The 24,718-nt window shown below is 34.2% G+C and overlaps 2 protein-coding genes across 2 annotated transcripts; both read right to left on the reverse strand.

The window, feature by feature from the left end:
* Nucleotides 1-3,992: 3,992 nt before the first annotated feature.
* On the reverse strand, nt 3,993-6,357 carry LOC112789428 (DNA-directed RNA polymerases II, IV and V subunit 11). Its single transcript, XM_025831311.2, has 5 exons — nt 6,071-6,357; nt 5,876-5,965; nt 5,701-5,779; nt 5,088-5,183; nt 3,993-4,259 (listed from the first exon to the last, which is right to left on the reverse strand). The coding sequence occupies exons 1-5, from the start codon at nt 6,121-6,123 to the stop codon at nt 4,227-4,229; spliced, it is 351 nt and encodes a 116-aa protein (XP_025687096.1). The 5' UTR covers nt 6,124-6,357; the 3' UTR covers nt 3,993-4,226.
* Nucleotides 6,358-17,692: 11,335 nt separating this feature from the next.
* Nucleotides 17,693-24,423, reverse strand: LOC112789431 (uncharacterized). The gene is made up of 13 exons (XM_025831316.3): nt 24,108-24,423; nt 23,590-23,911; nt 23,027-23,204; nt 22,891-22,940; nt 22,249-22,341; nt 22,081-22,169; nt 21,475-21,553; nt 20,978-21,060; nt 20,584-20,662; nt 19,731-20,469; nt 19,322-19,396; nt 18,577-19,162; nt 17,693-18,279 (listed from the first exon to the last, which is right to left on the reverse strand). Exons 1-13 carry the CDS (start codon nt 24,137-24,139, stop codon nt 18,138-18,140), a joined length of 2,547 nt encoding a protein of 848 aa, XP_025687101.1. The 5' UTR covers nt 24,140-24,423; the 3' UTR covers nt 17,693-18,137.
* Nucleotides 24,424-24,718: the final 295 nt, after the last annotated feature.

Below are 24,718 nucleotides of genomic sequence, written 5' to 3' on the forward strand. Positions count from 1 at the left end.
GACAATAAAAAGAAATAGGATCATGAAGTTCACAATGGAAATGACACAAAAAATGGAATGCTCATCAACATATATATTCTTGGTTGCAAATGAAAGCAGTTCACCTTCGAAATGCAAAAGGTAAACTAACAAACCTAATATTATCAGAGTGACGATGCAGCCAGCGCTGGCAAATATCACAGCAAACCATTGGTGTTGATTCTGAATCTCTGTAAACCTGCAAATTAAGACAGATATACAATGAATCTCAGATTTCCTTCAGAATCCAACACCTGAGAAAAAAATAAATTATCTGCGTATAATATGCATGCTAGCAGCTATCATAACCTAATACTTGAGAAGACAAGATAATATTGGGATCCTATAGAATCCTGTACGACAGATGCAGTTGAGCATAGACTTCTACTATTTTGGTGTTAGGGAGGAGGAAAAGGGGGGTTGGAAGGGGATACATTTTGAGTAATTACGTCCTCTAGGATTTTAAAAATGCACATTTTAGTCATTAAGAAAAATTAATATACAAATCAATTTCCAAAGTTTTACTCCGGCAGATAAATCAGTTTTCAGTTTATTTTTTGGCAGAATAATTATCCAGATCAGTCTCTAAAGATTTTAAAAGCAGACATTTTAGTCCAAAAAAAAATTAATATACAGATCAATCCCCAACATTTTTTGTCAAACATAACAGTCTCTCGTCCAGTCAATATAAAGGATCGGCTTAGTAGACTGAGAGTCCTACAACAGAATGATACTATGTGCATGCTATGTAAGAAAGATGCTGAAAATATATAACATCTGTTTATTACCTGTGAGTACTCTTGATAGGTGTGGTGTGTTTGGATATCCGCGTTTGGACAGGAGTGGATTATCCCTGGCACTGTGAAAGAGCAATTTGAGAGTTGGAGAGATGTCCCAATGAGGAAAGAGATATGCAGGTATTGGCTAGTTGGTTTCTTCTTAGTGATATGAACTATATGGTTACGCAAAATGATGTCATTTCTCACAACAAGATAACAGGGATTAGAGACTCCGTGGATCAATCCTTTTCATATGCCACAGAATGGTGTTGTAAATAACTCATGTTATTGATGGCAATGCCGTAGATGACATAGGATTTGTACGACTGTTATGATTTGTTTTGTATTTCTTGCTCCACATGTGTGTTGAGCTCTTTCTTTAAAAAAAAAAAAGTCTCTCGTCCATTTTACTTTTATTATATGTCGACCTTTATTATTATTAACTTAACTTTGTGCATGTGAAAGATGACACTATCATATTAATAACTCTTTTTGTTAGAAACAAGGAAGGTGAATAATGATGTTTTGAAATCTAAATTAAAACATTTTCTTTTAATACAAATATGTTTTTTAAAAAATGACATCTTTTAATTATATTAAATATAAAAATATCAAATGGTTTCAATGTTAAATTTCTTGTAGAATAATATCTAATAATTTTATTGAATAATAATAATAATAATAATAATAATAATAATAATAATAATAATAATTGATAGTTTCAGTGGCTAAAAGAAGGAGGGGTTGAATCTTAGCCCCCTTTTCTACTTGCTAATACTTGCTAGACTTAGAGGAAACTTTTCTGTTTTTAGCTCGTCCCTAGTCACGAGACATTTTCATTTTGTCTCGTCACTTGACACGAGACATTTTTTATTTTTCATCTGAACAGTAAAAACAGAATTGAAGTAGGAAGAGAGATAGAAGATTACACCCAGATATATCCTGGTTCAGCTGCTAAGTGCAGTGCAGCCTACATCCAGTCTCCATCACAACAATGATGGAATTTCACTATAATCATCCAGATTACAAATTGTAAAGTGCTAACCTAACTTACAAGGGGATTCCCACAGAATCATGAAACACAACACAGATGTACAAAGGAACTCTAAGACATCTATGGCTTTTTCTTTTAATTTTGCACTCTCTGCTTTTTTCCGCTCTATGACTTTCTCATACAAACCTCACTGTTTGCCTTTTTCCATGAGACTCAAGACATGACAAAATTAAACAGAAAAATACTAAACAGAATACATTGAGAGAGAAGAGATAACCCTGCAAAACCCAATATGCAATTACCTCTGGCTCTTTCTTGATCATCACTCTTCATCAATCCGAGCTCTCCATCCTTGGCTTGCTCTCCAAGATGGATTTCTGGCCCTTGATGCTTCATGATGATGATGACTTCATCTGCTTCAATCTCTACCTCAACCATCACTTCGCCACTCTAGCTACTTCCTGTGGTGGTTGAGCAGAATCAAAGACAAGCCATGCTTCAAGAATCTCCCTTGCTGGCCGAATCTTCTTCCTTCTTTTTGAGTATGAAGGATCCGAGATTACCTCACCAAATCTTACCTCATTTGGTGATAATCTCAGCCACTACATACCTTTTGGTTTTCTTTTTCTTGCCATCATTAACTTGATGGCCTTGAAGCATGCAGCTTCTTCTTTATCTTTTTGGTAGCTGAACATAGCGTCCATAGCTTCCTGGACAAGGACCGAAGAAAGAAGAAAGAGATGAGAGAGAATAAACAACTTGGAAGGAAAGTAATAAAATGAGTTTATTAATTCAAGTGAAAAGGTGCTTTTACTTCCCTAGTGGTTTAGCGTGTAGCATTAATCATAATGATTCCCATCAAATCAAAGTCAAGTTCTCTCTCATGTTCCCCATGCTAGTGAATTAAATTTCAAATCCTTCCAAAGAGTGAAATGGAATCCGTTGGAAGCATTGAGGCTTCTTCATGGATTCGGATAAAGCATGGAAACATTCATTAATGTTGGGCTTGGTAGCAATAAAGTTCATTTTGGCCCAACTAGTAACATTTGCTTTCCTGATGGATTTTTGGATCAAGTATTGAACAAATAGGAAAGCTTCATTTGGGCTTGTAGTAATAATAACTCAATCTGACCCAATAAAAATAATAATTCAGTCACAACAAATAAAATATTTTTGCATCAATACTGAATGTACTTATAGAACACTTGGGCTTGCAATGATTTTTCTTTTATTTTCGGCCCATATTAAAAACCTGTATCACAAAATTATTAATTAACATATGTTAAATGAAAATCAAATTAATAATTTTGTAATTAATTATTTTAATAATGTTTGTTCATCATCAAAATTAAATTAAAGTTTTTCAAATTCATCAATAATAATAATAATAATAATAATAATAATAATAATAATAATAATAATAATAATATTATTATTATTATTGTTATTAAGTATATATATATATATATATATATATATATATTATATTATAAATATTTACATAAAAATCTAATGACTAAATTTATCATTATTTTTGTTTAAAAAATACAAAAAATTATGATATAATATTATTGTGCAATTAATAATAATAATAATAATAATAATAATAATAATAATAATAATAATAATTTTATATATCTTACTTTTTTTTGGACGAAAAACGGTTATGCCTAACGAAAAAAAATGTTGAGATTGATCTGTGTATCCATTTATCTTAGGGTCTAAAATGTGGGTAATTACTCTGCCCAAAAATGAACTAAGGACAGATTTGTCAGCCGGAGTATAGTTATTAGATGATTAGGTAGTATAGTTGTAGATACTAACCGTAGCAAGAAAACAAAAAGATAGAGTAAACCCTGTGAAAAATTGTAAAGATAAAAGTAGAATTTCATGAAGATTTCATCATGAGGTTAAGATCAATAAAGATATTGTGCAGTGAATCACGTCTCTAACAATATGATCGAAAGCATTAGGAATGCCTTTATGTGCAGCTAAACCCCCTTGTTCTTCTACACTAAAATTGTTCAACCCTAATATACTCCTGTAACAACTATTTTATACACAGATCCCACCATTTGCGTTCAACATTATCATGCTATCTGCAAGTGTATGTTCCCCGAAGTATATTCATATTCAGTTCAATTCAATTCACTGAACATTGCTTTTAAATAATTCAAGTTATACTAGAATAAAAAAGTCAATTAAAAAAAGGATATATTCACATTCAAGATTCAGGGAGAGAAACAGGGTTCATGTGACAGGATTTTTCCTTTTTAAACATAATTAGCTTAGTACAATGCAAATCATCCTTCAATAGTTTTGTTAACATTGAAATTGTTCACCACTGTAGAAGTTCCTTGGTCCAAAAGAAACATCTTTAACAAGTTTCATATCCAGCAAAGGCTAAAGGGAAAAAGTTCCATCTAGAATGTACATCAATAGTCCCTTGAAAACTTCACCATCTCGTCCTGCAATTAAAAATATGAATTTTTAACTAACCAAACTCAAATAAAAATGGACAAGAAAACTTCATAAAATCCATAACCGATTTGTCTCTTCCCAGCACAAAATTATATTGTAACATAATCATTCTAGGTAGTACACGGGTTCCACAGAGTTCTTCCCTATTCCCCACACTGAAATGCCAGAACCCAGAATTATGCCCACTTTGAAGAACTTAAGAGCCAATTCTCAAGACACCACAAAAGAACTACCATGAGACTATTAGTATTTACGTTTGAAGTGCCATATAGAAGCAGAGAGTCATGAGGAACAATTTCTCAGAATATGGCAACATCTCTTATAGAAGGAAAAAGCCAACTCACAGTCCTCCCCATAAATGTTGTCCGGACTTAACCACATTTGCTAGGTGGAAAAGACAGATACCATAAAAAGAAATGATAACATAATACTAGAATGGTAGAGCCTAGCAAAAATATAGCAAGAGAAGCCAAACTTGTGATATAAGTATTCTTCTTTAACATATTATAAGTTACTTAAGTTGAACCTCTTCAGACTCCAATTTCCTAGAACAAGTTACTGACAAAACATCGGGTACCCCACACAGTCAAATTATATGATCTAATTCAGAACCTGCAGCTACTTTGCAGTTTTGAGAGTAATGATACTGAAATGGGGCCAATCAGACAATCATTGCCCGGTACTAATGGATAATATTCTAATATCCGAAAGATTCCCAAGATCAAGGAGTAAACAAGTATCAGTGATTGCATAGAATTATACATATTTTCAAGAAGAGAGGGGGGGGGGGGGGGGGGGAGAAACAACATACAGACCTCAAATGACTTCTTCAAGTGATCAAGTTCCCTGTCCAGATCATTAATAGCCTGGTTATATGCCTGCATTGGGTCTGACCGGCCAGTGGTATGTATCTGCAAAAGCAACAGCAACAGCACAACAGGTAATGCTAATAATTTCTAGATGTTGCACATAAAAATAGAAATTTGAGACACTCCCAAGTTCCAAGTGCCGATTAGAAACAAAAATACCACAAAAGCATATACCTATGGAAGTGTGAACTTTGAATATTAAAAGATTAAATGCTTCAAAACCATCACTAGGTTAGTAAACAGGCTAGGGTAAGTTGTAACTTTTGACTCTTAGGATGTAATTTTGAGTGGAGCTCTTGCAAATGTAGGGAATGAAAGAAAGGATTTGAATAGTAAAGCAGAATCCTTTAACTCTTCAAGCCTTTCTTCCACCTCCCTTCCCCTTCAAAATCCGACATCAGAAACACACGCTTTTAGTACCAAACTACATCGTATCACTTGTGAATGAAATTGTTGTGAAGCCAATTTCAATCACATTTTATTATGACTTATACATTTACCAAAAACTTTGTAATTAGTAATTAGTGAAGGGAAAAAATATGAAAGATTGGAAACCCACCCTCACAATAATTTTGTACTGGAGAGGGTGAGGCAGCTTGTATCCAGCAAACAACACGTTCTCGTCTCGATGCAGCTGCCTGAAAATACAAGCATCCGAAAAAGCGAACGATTTAGGTTTAGGGTTTATACAGCTAAAAATCAAATTAAAACTGAAGGGAAAAAAAAATGCGCACATGCGAATAATATTGCCTATAGTGTGTTCCTCTCTCTCGATGGTGACAGAGGCGGCATTGATGATCTTCGTGTCCCTCTCATACGATACCCTGAAATCAAGTTTTGACAATTAGAACCGTAAAGCGAGAGAGAGAGAGAGAGAGAGAGAGAGAGAGAGAGAGAGAGAGAGAGAGAGAGAGAGAGATGAGGCATACTTTTTGGTGCCTTCGGGGACGACAAAGCGTTCGTAACGGTCAGGGGCGTTCATGGCGAAGCTCTTCTACTCGCTGAGTTTCTGAGTGTAGCTCTTAATCATTTAGTTAATTAACGGCTTAAGTACAATTTTAGTTTCTAACGTAGAAATTTTGGTCTTTTTTCATAACAAAAAGATTTCAAAAGTTTCAGTTTATTTTAAAATCATCTTTTGCGCCAAAAAAATAAATTTTAGAGATAAAATTGCTCCTTATAATTACTATTATCTTCGTTACATTCCCCCAAAATCATTTTGCCTTCTCCAAGTAAGCCAGTATTTAAGAAAAGGATTGTTGAGTGAAATATTTGTGTGAAATCTTACGAAAGTGTTTCTACGAGGACTGTCTAGTTAAGTGGTTGAAGAGTGTTTGGTGTTGGTAGCTCGAACGAGGTTGCTGAAGAACTTCCTGCATTCGTGATTTGGCTTCGTTATTACAGATAGCCCTTGTCGAGATAACTTTTTTATCCATGCAATATCGTCTTTGTTGATGGAGGTAACAGGTATAGAATTTAATCTAGGCCATGCGAACCTCTGTGTAAGGCTAGAGTTTGCGTTGATTGTTTTTGTTGTCTTTGTTTGTTGGTTTAGTAACGTCCTGTCTTTAATAATAGGGTTGTTTAGAAAGAAGATGACGCTCTTTAACATGATGGTGCACCATGGGGTGCATTCACATATGAGAACGATGTGCTCAAGTACTTGAAGGGTCAAGCTACAGTCGTGGAAGACATTAACGACGATCGGTGGAGTGTGTTTGAGGCATACGAGGAGGTGAGGCAGTTTGGATATTTGAAGTCCACCATCGTAGCGTTATGGTACAAAGACCCAACTGCAGATGATTCCAAGAGTCACTTGAGGTTGTTGAAAGGTGACTCAGAGGCAATTGAGATGTCCAGCATAACAAGGAAGAGGGGCTTCGTTGATTTGTTTGTGGTGCATGAGGTTGGGGATGCCGAAGGATTTTCGGAGGTTGGTTATCTTGACGTGGGGGAGAGATACTGGGGGCGTCGACAGTAAAAAACTAATGGAGAATAAATGCCGGTTAAGAATTGATCAAAGAATTTTCCAATTCAATATCGCAAAGTATAGTTCCAACCGACAAAGTATCCTCAAATCAATGTTACAAAAGGATGTCACAACAATGAATTCAATAACCGGGAGTAGAATCCCGAGTTGTTCTTCCAATGATTTGCACTAAAAATCTAGAAGGCACATTGTTGGTTAGAAATTTTGGAGTTTTTGGGTCGCTTAAGAAGAAGTAAATTGACAAGTATATAGAAGCAACAACCAACCAACAATTAAAGTGATATAATTAGAAATACCAAACAAGCATTATGTAACTAACAAGCATGCATCAAAATAACTACAACTAAAAGCATATAAGAATAAGAGATATGAATTGAGAATGAGGAAACTAGGAATTCCAAACTTGTAAAAGTGAGTAACAATCAATCAATATAAAAGTTTTGGCTAGGGGAGAGAATTGGAGTTCGTATCCCTATTGTCATCATCTATTGTGATGAGAATTGTCTATTACTTCCACTTAGTTATCCTCTAACAAATGAAGGAAAGTCAAGTGAGTACAAATAACTTGAGTTCACAAGTCCTAGTCAACTCCTTATAAAAGACTAGCTTTAGTGAAGTTCAAGCTAACAAGCAACTTCCAATACTCAATCAACCATAGACTTTGACAATTCAAGAGTTTCCAATACTCAACCCCAAAGTCAAGAGTAGAAATCTACTCCATAATCATAAAAGACATTTTCACAAACACCTTGTGTACACTAAAAGAAGACATTATAAAATTGAGAAATAAATCCAAATCAAAGCTACCCACTAACAATAATTGCTAATAACAAACCAAATGACAACAATGAACATGAAAGAAAACTCAATACATTAATAAAAAGTAATTCCAACAAGATCCAAATTCAAACTCAAAATTACTAAAGTGGTAAGAGTGCTAATTGAAATTAAGGAATAGAAACTACAATTAAAGCAACAAGAACTGAAATTAAAAAGGATCTAATCCAAGAATTCAAGTGAGAATGAACAAAGAACGAATAAACCCTAGAGAGAAGTGAGATTTTTCTCTTTCTAGAATTCAAAAACTATCTAAAACTAAGCTAATGGAATGTGTCTCCTATACTCCTTCACTCTCAGCCTCTAATCTGCAGACTGGGCTCGAAACTGGGCCAGAATTGAGTTCTGAAATCGGCCTCAGCGTGTTCTCTTTAGTGAGGTACGTGCCGCTTGTCACGCGTACATATCGATCAACTTCTGCACCAAGTCACGCGTACGCGTCAGTCACACGCACGCGTCGGTACCAACTTCTCAATTCCTCTATTTCTTGTATTCATTTCACTTTTGCATGCTTCTTTTCCATCCTCTAAGTCATTCCTGCCCTATAAACCCTGAAATCACTTAACACACGTATCATGACATCGAATGACAATAAAAGAGGATTAAGAATTAGCATTTTTAAGGTCGAAGAAGCATGTTTTGAACCCTAACACACAATTAGGAAGAAATAGTAAAAACATGCAATTTACATGAATAAGTGTGACAAGAATTGACAAAATCCACTTAATTCAATCCAAAATAAACCATAAAATTGTGGTTTATCAAGAACCTAAAGATGGTGGTCTGGAGGTAGTGGTGTTTGAAGGGGACCAAGAAAAGACTGACGGAGTTGGCGATGCGGTTGAAACCGAATGTCAGAATAAGGTTGTTGGAGAAGAGTTAAGCCAGGAGGGACAGATTGGGTCTGGTGACCATGATAGTAGTGGCGAAGACAGTGATGACCCAACATACTTGCCATCCAAAGAAGAGGGGGATAGTGCCAAAGACATCCACTTCACTGACAGTGAGGAGGTTTATGACTATGAAAGTGGATTTGGTAAAGAAAATTCTATGCCAAAGGACTCTAACGTAGAAAAGGGTAAAAGGGTTATGACAAGTGATTTGGACGATGAGGAAGCAGCCGACAGTGATGACTTGGAGCATAATTATATTATTGGAGGACAAGACTTGGGAGCTGATGATGCAGAGGAGGATGCTGATTGTGAGGGGCAAAGGTTTCCAGTGCATAAACTTGAAAAGGACATGGGAAAGTACAAATGGAAGGTTGGCACATTGTATGAATCTCGGCAAGAGTTTAAGGACACGGTGGCAACCTTTGCAGTCCAGACAGCCAGAAATATTAGAAAGACTGCTCCTTTTGGTGAGGGTCTGGGCTGTATATCAGAAAGACTGCTCCTTTTGGTTATATGCACACAAGGTTGGTGAGAAATTCACATGGCAACTAAGAAGCATGAATCTGCAGCATACCTGCATGCAGACACACAGGGTTGGAATTATGCACTCCAAATGGCTGGGCACTCAGTTTAAGAAAAAAGTGAAATCCAACCCAAGGATTAAGATAAAGGATTTGGTAGCAAAGGGACACAAAAAGTGAAATCTGACCGTTACTAAGTCAATGGCAGCTAAGACAAAACAAGAGGTTTTGAGCCAGATCCAGGGAGCATTTAGGGAGCAGTATAGGAGGATTAACGATTACGGTGGAGAGCTTTTAAGAACAAATCCAAGATCAACGGTGATTCTAAAAGTGATTCGATCACCAAATTTTGCTCAAGAGAGAAAAAATCTAGACTTGATGAACTATTTTGTTTTCCAAAGACTGTATGTATGCTTTGATGCATGCAAGAAAAGTTTCCAGCACTGTAAAAGGTTTATTGGGTTGGACGGATGCTTCTTGAAAACCCCCAAGGAGGACAACTGTTGACTGCAATTAGAAGAGACTCAAACGACCAGATTCTTCCAATTGGGTATACAATTGCGGAGGCGGAGACAAAGGATTCTTGGGTCTGGTTTATGCGTCATCTGTCCAAGGATTTGGGTCCATACAATATTGCAAAATGCACATTTATGTCTGACCAGCAGAAGGTAGTTTTACATATTACACTATGCATTGTGCTAACAAAACATTTATAAATGTACTAATCGAATGAAATCTCACCTTCTATTAATAGGGTTTGTTGCCAGCGTTTGAAGAGGTCATTCCAGAGGTGGACAACAGGTTCTGTGTCAAGCATCTCTACAACAATTTTAGAAAGAAATTTCTGGGCTTGGAGCTGAAGAACAGAATGTGGAGGTGTGCTAAGGCAAGTCACTGGCAGAGTTGGGAGAAGGAAATGAAATCTCTGCGAGGTCTGAATGAGGGAGCATTTTGACATTTGAATGGCATTCCACCCAGGTTCTGGTCCAGGTCCAGGTTTACTTTTCTTTCAAAATGTGACACCCTTGTTAATAATATGAGTGAAAGTTTCAATGCTGTCATAGTAGAAACAAGAGAAAAACCTATTGTGACCATGTTAGAGGATATTAGGGTGTATATGATGACTAGATGGGCTACCAATAGGGATAAGGTTCTGAATTATCAAGAAAACATTATGCCAATGATTAGGAAGAAAATAGAGAAACGGCCAAGCTTAGCTAGAGATTGGAGGCCATACTGGTCAGGGGCTAGTATGAGGTTATGTGTGGACTGGATAAATTTGTTGTGGATCTGACTGTTGGTGAGTGTTCTTGCAGGAAGTGGCAAATGAGTGGGATTCCTTGTCCTCATGCGATCAGCTGCATTACCTTCAAGGACCTTGATTTGGAGTCCTATGTGGATGATTGCTACAAAAAGGAAGCCTACTTGAGGTACTATTAGGAGGTCATACATCCTGTTAATGGTCCGGACTTATGGGAGAGGACTTAGTACGATGATGTCATGCCACCTTCATATAGGAAGCCAAGCCACAGACCTGTGAAGAAGAGGAAGCGAGGGCTTGGAGATTAAGACAACAGAAGCCAAAATCATCTGTCACAGAGGGGTCAAGTCCAAAGGTGCTCCAACTGTGGTGTAGTAGGACACAAGAAAGGTGGTTGCACCAAGCTTAAGAAGAGGGTTTGTAACATTATGTTCTAGGGTTTACTTACTCTAATGCTTTCTATAAATTTAACTACTTGGATATGTCTATAACTGTCTCTGTAATTTACATTTCCTTGATAGGCCCCAGCCTCAACAAAATGAGGGAAGAAGGATACATCTAAGCTAGCCCCTGGTCAAACAATTCGGACAGGGAGGAAGAGGAAGACTGCACCATTACTACCCAACCTGCCAACAACTCAGCCCAGGAAATCAAACTGAAGGCCTAAGAAACCAGCAGTTCGGCCCAACAAACCATCACCTCAGCAAAGCTTCCACTCAGCCTAACACCCAGGGACGGACCTACATTGATGGAAGAGGGGGCATTTGCCCCCACAAGGTTTAAAAAAAAATACTTATATATATATATATATATATATATATATATATATATATATATATATATATATATATATATATATATATATATATATATATATATATATATATTCTAAAATAAAATATAAATATTTTTTTATGTTTTATGTTAAAAAAATGTTTTGTTAAACTTAACATTTAATAATAATTATATTGTTAAATTTGATTTAGTATAAAATAAAAAATTAAATAAATAAATAAACTCAAAAAAATGATAATTAATTTTAGGTTTAATTACTCTATTAGTCTCTATATTTTCGCAAAATTTTCAATTAGGTCCTTATATTTTTTTCTTTTTAATTGGTCCCTGCACCAAATTTTTTTTTTCAATTGAGTCCCTACACTTTTTTTCCTTTTATTTGTGTCCCTGGAGCAATTTTTTTTGTTGAGTCCTTATACAATTAAGCCAATTACTACCAAAAGGGACCTAATTGAAAAAAAAATTGGTGCAGGGACCCAATTAAGAGGAAAAATAGTATAGGGACCTAATTGAAAATTTCGCAAAACTATAGGGACTAACAGAGTAATTAAACCTTTTTATTATATTAGTTAATTAGTTGATAATTAAATTAAGTTATATTAGCTTAGTCGTCCACTTAAACAAGTGTTGTGAGTTCAAATTTTGTCTCATATGTATAGTAACTCATTGGCCCTGTTAAATGAAATTCAAAATTTTGATAGATTAATCCTTAATTTGTTGGATATCGTGCAAAGCAAAAAAATATCTATACCTAAATTTTATTATATTTTTGCCTCCACAATTAAATTTTTCTGCGTTCGTCACTGCTAACACCCAAGCACAACCCAAGAACAAGGCTGCAGCAGGAGCAACCTCCACCAGCAACAAACAATTCCTGAGCCAGCCACTTGAGAGGAAGAGACATTTTTCTGTCATACAAAGTGGTGCACCACATGTTCCTCTACATAAGCTGAAGTTGATAGCCGAATTACCTCCATTTGAGTGGGAGAATCTTTAGGATTTGTAAGTCATCTCTTTAGTTAATTATGTATTAGTAGTATGAAAACAATGTTTGTATTTTGGTATTATCTCTTTAGTTTCAGAATATTGCTTTATAGACACTGGTTTCATGACTGTATTTTGGTATTAGATGACTTAGCACACTGTAGTTGAATACTGCTTCTCTGTTTTTTGTTACACTGCCAGAACATTCACTGTATTTTGGTATTAGGCCTAAGGAAACTAACATTTAATTTGTGTTTGTTTTAACTTCTCATCAAATGAAATCTGCCATTAGTTAATGAGTGAATTTTTAGTTACTGTGATTCATGCTTTTGTGCTTTACTCAAGAAGTTCATTAGGATTGCAAATTACCACAGGTTCACCATTAACCAAAGTCACATTTTATGTAACATTAAACAACATTTTGCTTCATTAATTTAAACAGGTTCACTCATTCTAAACCCTTAAACCAGTGTAACATCACAAATTACCCTCAAACTTTACCCCTACATCACAACAAATCTCATAAAATTCCCTACCTAATTATCTATAACCTAGGTGCATTCCATATGGATGCTTTAACTTATATTGATTCTGCAGCAATAAAAACAAAAACCCAACCCAACCAGCAATACATAAAGCACTAACAATCTTAAGCTTCGTTTCCACCTCCTTCAATCTTGCTTTTAATTTTGTAATCTTCCTCCTGGTTCTTGCAATCTCAAGCTCCTACTGAGCACCTCCAGGTTCCGGATCTACCCATCGAAAGAAACTACAGCCATCCTGTACCTGATAGAAGCCACATAGTGGTATCAAAAACCCCCAAATTCTCAGACCCAGAATCGCAAAAGAGGAACAACACCGTACCTCATAGTATACGCTTTCCCAGAATCTTTGTCCCGGGTTATCCTTCGTGGATGAAGTTCACAGAATCAGCCTCTCGCCATGTCCGCAGAGCAACTCTTTCGCAAGTGAATGAAATCGTGAAGCTCTTGAACTTTGGGAAGCCATGGACGCTGTCTCTTGAACCCTAGCGCTGCTGTTCTCCGTGGAGCTTCAGCAGAAGACGCTGCCATTGAACACCCCAGGCACTGCACCTTTATTCACTTTCATCATTTATATATTTATTCTTTTCTTTATTATTTTTATTATTATTGATATTTATTAATATTATCATTATCTGTTAAAACGGTTGTAACGGACGCTAACAACCTGAGGGATGATTTTAAAACAAACTGGAACCTTCGAGACCATTTTGTTGGAAAAAAAAGGTCGAGGACGAAATAAATTTTTTGTCCTTACGCTAAGGACCAAAATCGTACTTAATCCTAATTAATGCTAATAGACCATTAGTAAAATATTAAAACAGAAAAAGGTAATTTATTGTTAGCCTTCAAGATTTTTATCACGATGTCACAAATTAATTCATATAATTTGAGCATAATTTTTTATTTTTATATTATGTTATAAAATTTTATTAAATTTTAATTTTTTTATAATAATTTATCTTTATATATTGTTATAGCATTTTTTTAACTTTATTTTTTTATATTCTTTTATTTTTTATTTTTATTTAAATTATATTATTACTTTTAATATTAATATTTAATTTTTAATAAGTATAAATTTAATTAAAATCTAATTCCTTATCTTCTCTTTTCATATTCATTACTCATTCTTATATTTACTATATAAATCAATCGGTTCAACGATATATCTAAGTATTTTTGACAACTAAATCCAACTAATTTGGCCCAAACTTAACAAAAATCACTCTCATCACACCGGTGTGTATCACACGCACCTTTCAATAACACAACTTCTTTGTCTTCGTCTTCTCCTCCTCATTCTTCTTTCAAATTCGTGCATATAGGTTCTTCTTCTTCTTCTCTTTTGTTATCGTAATCACCAATAACTCCAACATTTTGAATTGAATTTATTTATATAATTGACAATGTTCGGTTCATTTAGTAATATACAGTGGTTTCGCTTTGACAATATTTTCGGTTCATTCTAGACGCATGTGTTTCTGAATTCGAATGTATATAATGGACAAATGTTCGGTTCATTTAGCATTATACAATGGTTTTGCTTTGATAATATTTTTTGTTCATTTTAAATATAGGTGTTTCTGAATTCGAATTTGTAGAATAGACAAATATTCGATTTATTTGGTATTATCAATTGTTTTGCTTTAATAATATTTTTGGTTCATTGCAGTCCAAGTGTATTATCGATGAATAATTTGTACCAATGGTTGGAATGACTTTCAAGACAAATGGAATGGAATGGAGTGAAATCTAATACAATTGAACAAAGTGATAATAAATAATTTCATTCTTTTGCTAAAAAAGACCCAAATCACTAACAAAAATACATCAAATTAATTTCTGAATCCAAATGAATCTCAATTAAACTAAGAAATAAACCGAAATTACTTAAGGAAATAAAAAAATTTGTCAATACTTATCAGCAGCATCAAGTGAACCCCAATTAACACACAAATGAACCAAAATAAATTAAGAAATAAATCAAAATTATTTATTGATAGTAGCAGAACAAATCAGAACTAATAAAGATGTTCGCAAAATATTGATATTATTGGTAAGAAGAATTTGCGTGTGCGAATTTAAAAGAAGAAGAAGAAAGAGGATGAGAAGAAGAAGAGAAGAAGAAGAACCTGCGCAAATTTGGAAAAAGAAGAAGAAAGATGAGGAGGAGGAGAAGTATTTAAAGAAAGCGCGTGATTTGAAAAGTTGTTATAACAACTTGGTTAGAATTGGTTAAGTATTTTACTTAAATGTAGAGCTTTATTCATATTCATTTCACACATTTTTTTTTCCTCTCACATAATTTCTTACTTTTCTCTTTCTCCCTCTTTCTCCCTCTTCATGATTGTATTAATTAATTTTCTATTTCTTTGTATAATTGTATTTATAAGTTATATAATATTTTTGTCGTCTATATATCACTTTTTTTTCAATAATTTATATTTTCTTAATATTATTTAATTGTCATAATATTATTGAAAATCCATGTTGTCATGATTTATGAAAAATTAAATTAGAAAATTGAATATCATTTTTAATTATCAAAATATTAATAATATTTATACTTGTATTTTATCTAATAGTTTTATCATTGTACCAAAGTATTTAAATATTAAAAAAAGAATAAAATCAACAAAAGTAACTATTTAAAAAATAAAAATAAAAAATAATTATATGAAATCAGGTGAACAAACTACAATTGAATATTTTTATTACATATAGTCTAATTTATGTATAATTTTATTTGTTATAATGATTAAATTTTGAGTTAATTTTTTATTTTAAATTGTCATTTATCATCATCTGCTATAAAATTTAAATTAATTTTAATATGCTACTAAACAAAATTTTAAACTTTTTAATTAATTAAATTTAATTCATATTATTATTCAATTAAATTACAAAATAATTGATTAAGCATAATTATTATCTATATTAAAATGATATATTTTTTATATTTTTTGTTGAATAATAATATTATTAAATCATATATAAATTACCAAATTAAATAAATATATTGTATAATATTTTTTACAAATTAATTTCTAATTTTAATATTAATTTACATATGATCTAACATATTTTTAAGCAATATATATAGCATTTTAAATTTATACCATATAATATAATAAATTTAGCTCTTTGTGCCGGTATTAATCTAGTTAATAATGAAATAAAAAAAAAAAAAACAAAGGACAAGTGAGGCGTTAAACTTCTAACATGATGAATATTGCGTAATGGTGCTTGGTGGTCTGCGACAACTGCCGCAGAAGTGGCGGTGGTGGTGGCTGAATTAGAAGTTGGGGTGTGTGAACAACATAAATAAAAAAGTTTAATTGTTCTAAAGGTTTTTACAATTTTATTAAATTTTTAATTGAATATATATATATAGAAAAAAAACCGTCTCCGACTTTTGAATTTTCGAAACAAGAATTTTACGTAAGAGTTGAAGTCCCCAAAGGAGAATTGGGGATTTTTCTAATAGGAGATCAGAATGGTTTTTTTTGGAGATGGAAAATTCGTCCACCCGGTTTAAAAATACCGAATCCCGTCTTAATCATCATTTGTCAGGACTATTCAGAGTCAGTTTCTTGGTTTGGACAGGACATTTAGTTCATGACACCGTCGTTTTGTTTTCTCTCTCTCTTTTTTTCTAAGAATTTCTATGGAAAAAAATCGGAAAAATTGGGCCCCCTCTTTTTTATTGTATGTAATTTGTTCTTAGTTTTTAGTTTCGTTAAAATGGGATGAAAGAAGGCAAATAGATTTCGGGTAACGCAAGAAAAGGGCAATTCCACTTCCGTTCCCAAAATTGTTAAAAAGCTAAAGTCTCTTTTTTTTTCATTGGATCCTTTTTAGTGGATCGTAATGATATCCATATTAATTTTAATTAGAAAATCTATAAGAAAATACGTCAACCGCTTTACCACTGAGCTACTGAGGAACAACGGGAAATTTGATCTCATAGAGTTCAATTCCCGTTCTCACCCTTACTACATGAGAGAGGCTCGGTGAAATAGACATGTCTGTGAAGATGTGGAGGATATATATATATATATATATATATATATATATATATATATATATTATTGAATCCTCTTATCTGTTTAATTTTTTTTAATTAAATCACTAACATTATAAAAATATATGAAATAACAGAATATTCTGTTAAAAATTTGAATATTTTAAAATTTAAAATACTAAACTTAACTAAGGATACCTGAATATTTTTTAAATTCCAAAATTACTCTTGTCATATTTGTTATAAAATTTGTGTATCTTTGCATTCATATATCTATAACTCTATATCTCTATTTGTTTAAGACAATAACCAAATACACTCTTGAGTAATCTAAAGTAGTTATAATATAAATTAAATATATAATAAAATTACATTAACTACAGAAAAGTTTAAACCGTGAATTGTTCAAAAATTGAAACTAAGACTATTGATATTCTTTATACCAATTTGATCATTTATTCTATAGTTTAAAGAATTAGATTTGATATTATACACACATTTGTTGACTAGTATACAAGAGGCTAACTTGGTGATCTAAAAATCTATTTTAAGTTACAAGTAAAAACTTAAGTAAAATACCAACATCAATCTGTAGTTCCTGCTGATTCTTGTGGGTTCCGAACAAAATCTTTTAGCACAAGTCACAACCACCAAAATCTACCATGTACCTTAAGAAAATGACGATAATTTGAATTTCAGCATTCGAGAAAATAAATTCATATCATGAAGCCTGCAATCCAAATACTATTAGTAGCCCTAATCAAGTAATACATCATTACATCTAGTACTTCTCGGGCTCTAAGTTGCCCTACTATTCTAAAGGAATGGGTAACCTATACATCACGATACAGAACTACTTTGTGAAATTGGTACATCTCAACTCGGAGAAGAAAAAAAAAATAATTTGCCCAGAAAGGCAGGAACAACCTGCGACCCAGAGAAGGGCAGGGGCAGGTAAGCTAAATTCTGGCTAAAAAAATCTGAAAATTAGCTCCAATCGGAGAATGCTTCACCCAAAGATCAGCATCATTGAAAGAGACTAGCAATACAAATTCAATAAGTAGAGGCCTCACAGATGAAATAATCTTCAAGTTAAAGGAACACCGCCACATAAGAGGATCACTAATAGTTGATAAAGATTTGTGATCATGTCTTTGACCTTTTCTGCTTTTGAGAAACAAAGCGAACTCCCTGCTTCCTGAGTTCCACGGTCTTGATCTTCCCATCATCTAAGGTAACATACAATTTCGATGAGCCTTCAACTATATCAGTAACCTCTCCCTTATGCCTATACAAACATGCAGAAGGTAAGAAAATGTAGACTGTAGCCTATTACAAAGTCAATGCCTCATGAGAAAGAAATGCGTTGAACTGTCGATGAAATCAAATTAAATCAGTATGGACAAAGATGGTCCAAGTTTCATCCATTCAGTGAGCCAGTAATCAGATAAATAGTAGATAAAAGTGTTCAGATATGAAAGATAAACTAATTAGACACAAAGTAGAAGAGAACTTCACGGGCTGGTACAAAAGTATGCATCATTTTCGCTGGCATGCCATTATTTAATATTAGTTATTTACTAACCAAGAATTGTCCGATGTGTGATGAACTTCAACTCTTTTACCAATTGCATCATTGCCCAACTTCATCAATATCCAGTTAGCATCCATGATTTCATCCATTAGATTTCCCGTCTGTGATTGATTTACATCTCCAGCCTCATTAAAAGATGCTTTCTCCTTGAAAGGTGAAGGTCTCTTCCTTTTTGACCTCTGGCCCTTGATTGTAGTCTTTTCTTCCTCTTGAATAATAGAATTTTTACTTTCTACACTAGGTTTCTTGAATTTAAATCTGAGTAGTGGTTTAGAATCTTTTGGCAAAGAATGTGAAGGTGTTTGATTATGATTGTTATCTGTCCCATCATATGCATCAGAAATGCCTTCTTTCGGCCTCCGATGATATGTTCTTTCACCTCTTGGTGTTGCTTCCACGTTTGCATCAGTACCACGTTTTCCCTGCAAGATGCAAGTTTGATCTAAAGGAACCTCACCTCTACCAGATGGTAGAGTGAATTTCTGAACTTCTGGCTTCAATTTCCCCAGTTTAATGAAATTTTCTTCTCTACCTGAAACCTTTAAATGTTTTGATTGGCCAGAGTCAACATTGCTTCCTGCAAGTCACATGAACCTCAATTACTATTCCTAGAAACTTGAGTTAATACTAGAAATATCTTCAAAACTCATATGCTAATACTTAGTACAGTGGAAGGTAATAGCAAAAATATTATGGACTTCAGGGATAGAAGAAGAGCAGGCAACACTATCTTTACCATCAACACGTCTAGCGGCTCCATCATGTCTATCTGATGCAAATCCTTTCCTTACTTGGCTTATATCTTCACTTCCTGAGAAGAAAATTTGAACAGGAGAAGTCACAAAACAAAGAAAAAGAAGGAAAAAGAGAGCTTCAAACTATTCAAGACCAAAAGCACACACAATTCAATCACTGTTAATAACTGTATACATATCTCTTCCCTATTGATGTATATCAATGATTTTCTGGGGAGGAAAGGGTGACATTGATTAAGAAATCAGCCAAACACAATTTCAAATAACAAGTACCACAACCCCAATTTCACAAGTTAATACATTGTAAGTAGGGAGACAGAAATACAAACAAACAACAGAAATACAAACAATCAATCAAATAAACAAATAAGACTTGATTGAGATGTATACCATTAACAGTAACCAGATCTTGATCCCTTTGGCAGCTTGAAGTATCAGAGCGGGGAGAATTAGCCACATTAATTTTCCGTGCACCCAAATTAATCACCAACTTCTTACCTTTGACACTCTCAGCCTTATCACCATCTTTTCCACTCTCATCTTCACTATTCAGTATATGTGCCTTATTATTTTTTATTCGGAAAACTCTGGGCTTCCTCTCTTCATCACTAACCATCACCTCATCAACAAACTTATGTTTCAAAATCCCTGTCTTGTTGATAGGACAAGATACTTCAGTTTGGCTCAGGCTTCCAGCAGCAGGGGATGAATAAACATCAGGACCTTCATTTCTTTGGGATTGTATATCATCATTCTTATCATCATCCAAGCTATGTAAAGATTTTACATCGCTTTGTCCTTCAAAACTATAGTGCATGTCTGGTTTATTAATCATAACCGACTGAGAGTCCCTTTTCTTAGAATTTTTGTTTGAAGATTTCTTTATATAATCCTTAAACTTCTTGGGTGAGTTATTCGACAAATTCTTTAAAGAGAATTTAAAGGAACGCCCAGATTCACTCTTTAATTTCAAAGGCTCGCTATCCTCATCATCTGAAAATGGTGAAATAGAAAATATTTCTTCCTGAGTTGGCAAACCAGCTGCAGCCCGCAAGCTGGCAATTAAATCTCTATCAGCAATATTTCTTCTCTTCCAAAGCTCTTGAACTGCATCCTCAAGTCCCTTGATCTGGAGCATACACATAAACAAATACATACAGCATGGTACAACGAACAAAATCAACATAGACTAATATCAAGAGGCTTGTTACATGGTTTCTGATATTGAAGGCATGATCCATACCTGATAACATTCCCCACGACAAGTAGGACATTTATACTGCAAATTCCGATCCACTTGAAATTGGTGATATTTCTCATCACTGTCAAAAACAAAAAACAAAAATGAAATAAGCAAACTTTAAACAGGGAAAAATGATGACTAACCTCAAGGTCAAAATTAGTGGCTATGTGAAGACAATGTCAAGAGTCAACAATCTCTCAAGAAAAACAAGTAAAAAAAATTGACAATAGATTCCAAATATCACAGAATAAACTCAACGAGGCAATAAAAGGAAATAGAATCATGAAGTTCACAACGGAAATATCACAAAAAATGGAATGCTAATCAACATATATATTCTTGGTTGCAAATGAAAGCAATTCACCTTCGAAATGCAAAAGGTAAACTAACTAACCTAATATTATCACAGTGACAATGCACCCAGCGCTGGCAAATATCACAGCAAACCATTGGTGTTGATTCTGAATCTCTGTAAACCTGCAAAATAGACATACACAATGAATCTCAGATTTCCTTCAGAATCCAACACCTGAGAAAAAAATAAAATAGCTGAGGATAATACGCATGCTAGCAGCTAGCAAAACATAATACTTGAGAAGACAAGATCTTGGGATCCTATACAATCCTGTATGACAGATGCAGATAACATTTCTATTATTTTGGTGTTGGGAGGAGGAAAAGGGGGGTTGGAGGGGCATACATTTTTATATCCTTCAACTATATTCAAAGATAAAAAAATCCTAAATAAAATATAAAATCTGCATATAAATTCCTTCTAACATTAGAAATACATCAAATAATTTCCTTTATAATCGTTCTACAAGCTTGCTCCAATATTGTCCTGCTTTACTAACAATGCGCTAGAAGAACATAAAGGGAAAAGACTGGCACCTTCAAACAGACTGGACAGTAGTTGCCTTTCACAAACAATCTTCCGCATGCATCACAGCAGGTGTACCCTAGAAACCACCTATATAATTTATTTGGAAAATAGGAAAAGGTAAGTCCGTCTAATTAAGATTACTCAATCAGCAAGGGCGGGGGGGATTAAATATCATGTACTAAGTAAAAATTAAACTGTTTTTAACTAGCCAATTTGACATATTGGTGGTATACATTCAGTACGGACAATCCATAATCCAATGCATGCTTAACAGAAGGAAGAGATGAATTATCAAAAAGATATTTATAATCTCCTTTAATTTTGTTAAACAGAATTATAATTGAACCCTTTTCTTTTATGCTTTTCGTTTTGGTAGTGGGGACAAGCAATTGTGATATTCTCTACAATTTTGAAATCTATTCAACAGGAAAAGTAAAACACTATTACATGGCACTTTCTATCATAGGGGCCTCACAATTAAATAGACATAAAGGTTGCATAACATCTAACAAAAAACATACAGGGCATATTATGATGAAACATGCAAATATAATTCATCCAATAAAATAAACACTGGAAACAATGTTTAGGATACAAACATTCTGGAATCATACCTCACACTCAGTCCATTTCCGGGAACATTGGATCCACAACTGTGACACCTTGTGTGTTTTGGGCACAAATATGGCCCAGTACTAACATTCTGCATTACAAATAATTGTAAATGAAATAGTATGTTGAAAATCAATATTATACACGCTACCAAGTGATAGAGATCCTACCTTATGAGGAGGTTGCAGACAATAACAATGGTAAGCACCATCACACCTTTTGCAAAACATGAACTTACTTGGATCACCTGTCCTTCTGCAAGCCTAGATGGAAGCCAATAATGGATAAGACATAAATATCTCTAACAACACCCAAAAGCATACAAATTCATCATACAAATTCATCATATATAATGAGTGTAAATACTTTTAGAATATTGAATGAAGTCAGACATCCCCAAGCATGTGATATAGCTGGTATAAAATATAACTTTTCTTTATTACAACAGAAAAAGAGAAAAAGAGTTTCACACTACGTAATCAAACAAATGTCTTATTTTCGTTTAATTTTTAAATTGAACATCCATGTCCATGTCCTATCCAATACCATAAAAATAACTAATAAGACAAGCAATGTGTTCTGAGGCATTGGGTACCCAAAAAAACATAATCAAGCAATCCCTAGTGATATAACAATCTTTTTTGTTCTAGAGAGTGAAGAGGTTAATATGGAGATAGTTTTATGAAATAAAAGAGCTAGATTGAGAGTATAATCAATTAAGAGGCCAGTAATCATTTTCCCAAGAGGATTCAAGAAACTATTCTATGTAAGCTCAATACTATCACATACCATCCTATCCACCCAATACCTACCTCACAAATTCGGCAAGCCCTGCAGGTCCATGAGCTCCAATGAAATAAATCTGCAGAAAAAGACCCAACTAACGTAAAGATATGGCACTTAAACCACACTATATATTATATAGGAAAACAAACATACTTCCTTTACCTCTATTTTGTGCCCAACTTCTCAAGCAGTTCCTATGATACTTCTTGTTACAACTCTTACACGATAGCATCTTCTTTGCTCTCTCACTTCCTTCGTTTTCAACACGATTACACATTCGACAAAAGACTTTGGCATTAGCTTGGCACGGTTCTTCTCCAACAGGATTTCCAGGTGCATCCTGTTCATATAAGCCAAGAGTACCAAACTCACAAACCAACTTCACTTGATCATGTAATACATAATACAACGAGGGAGAAAAAAACCCTCACACAATAATATTACTCTAACATCCAATACAGCAGCACATACATAAAAAATAGACATGAATAATCCTCAACTCGTTTTCCAACCTATGGTTCAAGCGCTCAGCTCAAGATTTGAAGCAACACCATGCCACCAAATTAGTCAACGAAAGCACACATACCAATTAACTCAGAAACCTAGACTACCTGAGTTCCATGATACACACGCAATTTCTCAACCAAAAAAAAAAAAGAAAAAATACCAAACAGTAAAACACTGATTGGCGGACTCCTCGCAAGAAGAAGAAGAAGAAGCCTCACCGCAACATCACCGGACTCCAACCGGCGAGCGTACTCCTCGGCGGCGATCATGGCGGCGGCTCCCTTCCGCTGCAGTGCCACGCGCTTTGCCTTCATCGATGCGGACTCCTCTTCCGCGGCAGGTACTCCTCCATCCGGCGTAGGATTCGGCGGCGGAGGAGGTGGTACGACCTTGGGAACTGCAACCTTGACGGTGGCCGTGTCCTTTCGATTGTCGGAGAGGAATTCGCCGAGCGCGGCAACGTCGTTGAGGAAGCCATTGGAAGCTTCAGTTCCATGAAGAGCTCGCGGAAACCCTAAGGCGCAGAAGCAAATTCTACGACTGCAAAAACCACCGAAAAACCAGAAAAAAGAAAAAACGAAGAGAGCGAAGAGAAAAGAAAACAAACGATAGATATGTAGTTAGTTTCTGAGTATATCGTAGTTGAAATTGCGAGGGAAAATATAATATAAGAGAAAATAAAAGAAAGAAAAAAGAAAAAAAGAAGAAAAAAAAGAGACAGTTAGAATAAGAATACCATGTAATTGGGCAAGCTACGTGAAATGCCATATGCTTTGGTGGATTTAGATTTCAATTTTTTCGTGTTTAGGGGATCGTTCACCCCACAAAACCCCTGAATTTTACGTCCTTCTTTTTATTAAAATAAAATAAATATTATTTTATAAGGGGATAATAAAAGAGGGTTGGGAAATTTGAAAAAAAGAAAAAAAATAATAATAAAGAGGGGTGGGGATTGAGAGGGTGAAGTGCTGTAACAATGCGTATTTGAGAGAGAGAAAGAGAGACAGAGAAAGAGAAAGATGGAACGAAAGATGAAATAGGAGGAGAGGGAGAATTCAATTGGATGCACCCTGACTTACAAAAGTCCATTAGATTTTGGGCTTTTTCTTATGCCATGGACTTTTTGGGATTTCTATTGTGGATTTATTTTTGGGAACAAAAATAAATTAGGAAGAATTGTTTGGGGAAAATTAGTGCCAAAGACCATTAAGAGACTTTAATTAATAAAAAAATCAATCATATTAAAATTATTAAAAAGGACCACATAGATATTATACTAAAAAAAGACAAATAAATAAAATTTAAAATGATAAAATTATTTTATTATTATTTTCTCTCCTCTATGTT

The sequence above is a fragment of the Arachis hypogaea genome, chromosome 3, assembly GCF_003086295.3.
Source record: "Arachis hypogaea cultivar Tifrunner chromosome 3, arahy.Tifrunner.gnm2.J5K5, whole genome shotgun sequence".
Taxonomy (NCBI): domain Eukaryota; kingdom Viridiplantae; phylum Streptophyta; class Magnoliopsida; order Fabales; family Fabaceae; genus Arachis; species Arachis hypogaea.

Excerpts from the sequence above, each read along its gene's own strand:
- LOC112789428 (XM_025831311.2), bottom strand. The coding sequence starts at position 6,123 with ATGAACGCCCCTGACCGTTACGAACGCTTTGTCGTCCCCGAAGGCACC. Across the intron at positions 5,184-5,700 it reads AGTACAAAATTATTGTGAGG|ATACATACCACTGGCCGGTC; the intron begins GTGGGTTTCCAA and ends TTGCTTTTGCAG. Across the intron at positions 4,260-5,087 it reads ACTTGAAGAAGTCATTTGAG|GACGAGATGGTGAAGTTTTC; the intron begins GTCTGTATGTTG and ends TTTTAATTGCAG.
- LOC112789431 (XM_025831316.3), bottom strand. The coding sequence starts at position 24,139 with ATGGCATTTCACGTAGCTTGCCCAATTACATG. Across the intron at positions 23,912-24,107 it reads GTAGCTTGCCCAATTACATG|TCGTAGAATTTGCTTCTGCG; the intron begins GTATTCTTATTC and ends TGGTTTTTGCAG. Across the intron at positions 19,397-19,730 it reads AGATCTGGTTACTGTTAATG|GAAGTGAAGATATAAGCCAA; the intron begins GTATACATCTCA and ends TTTTCTTCTCAG.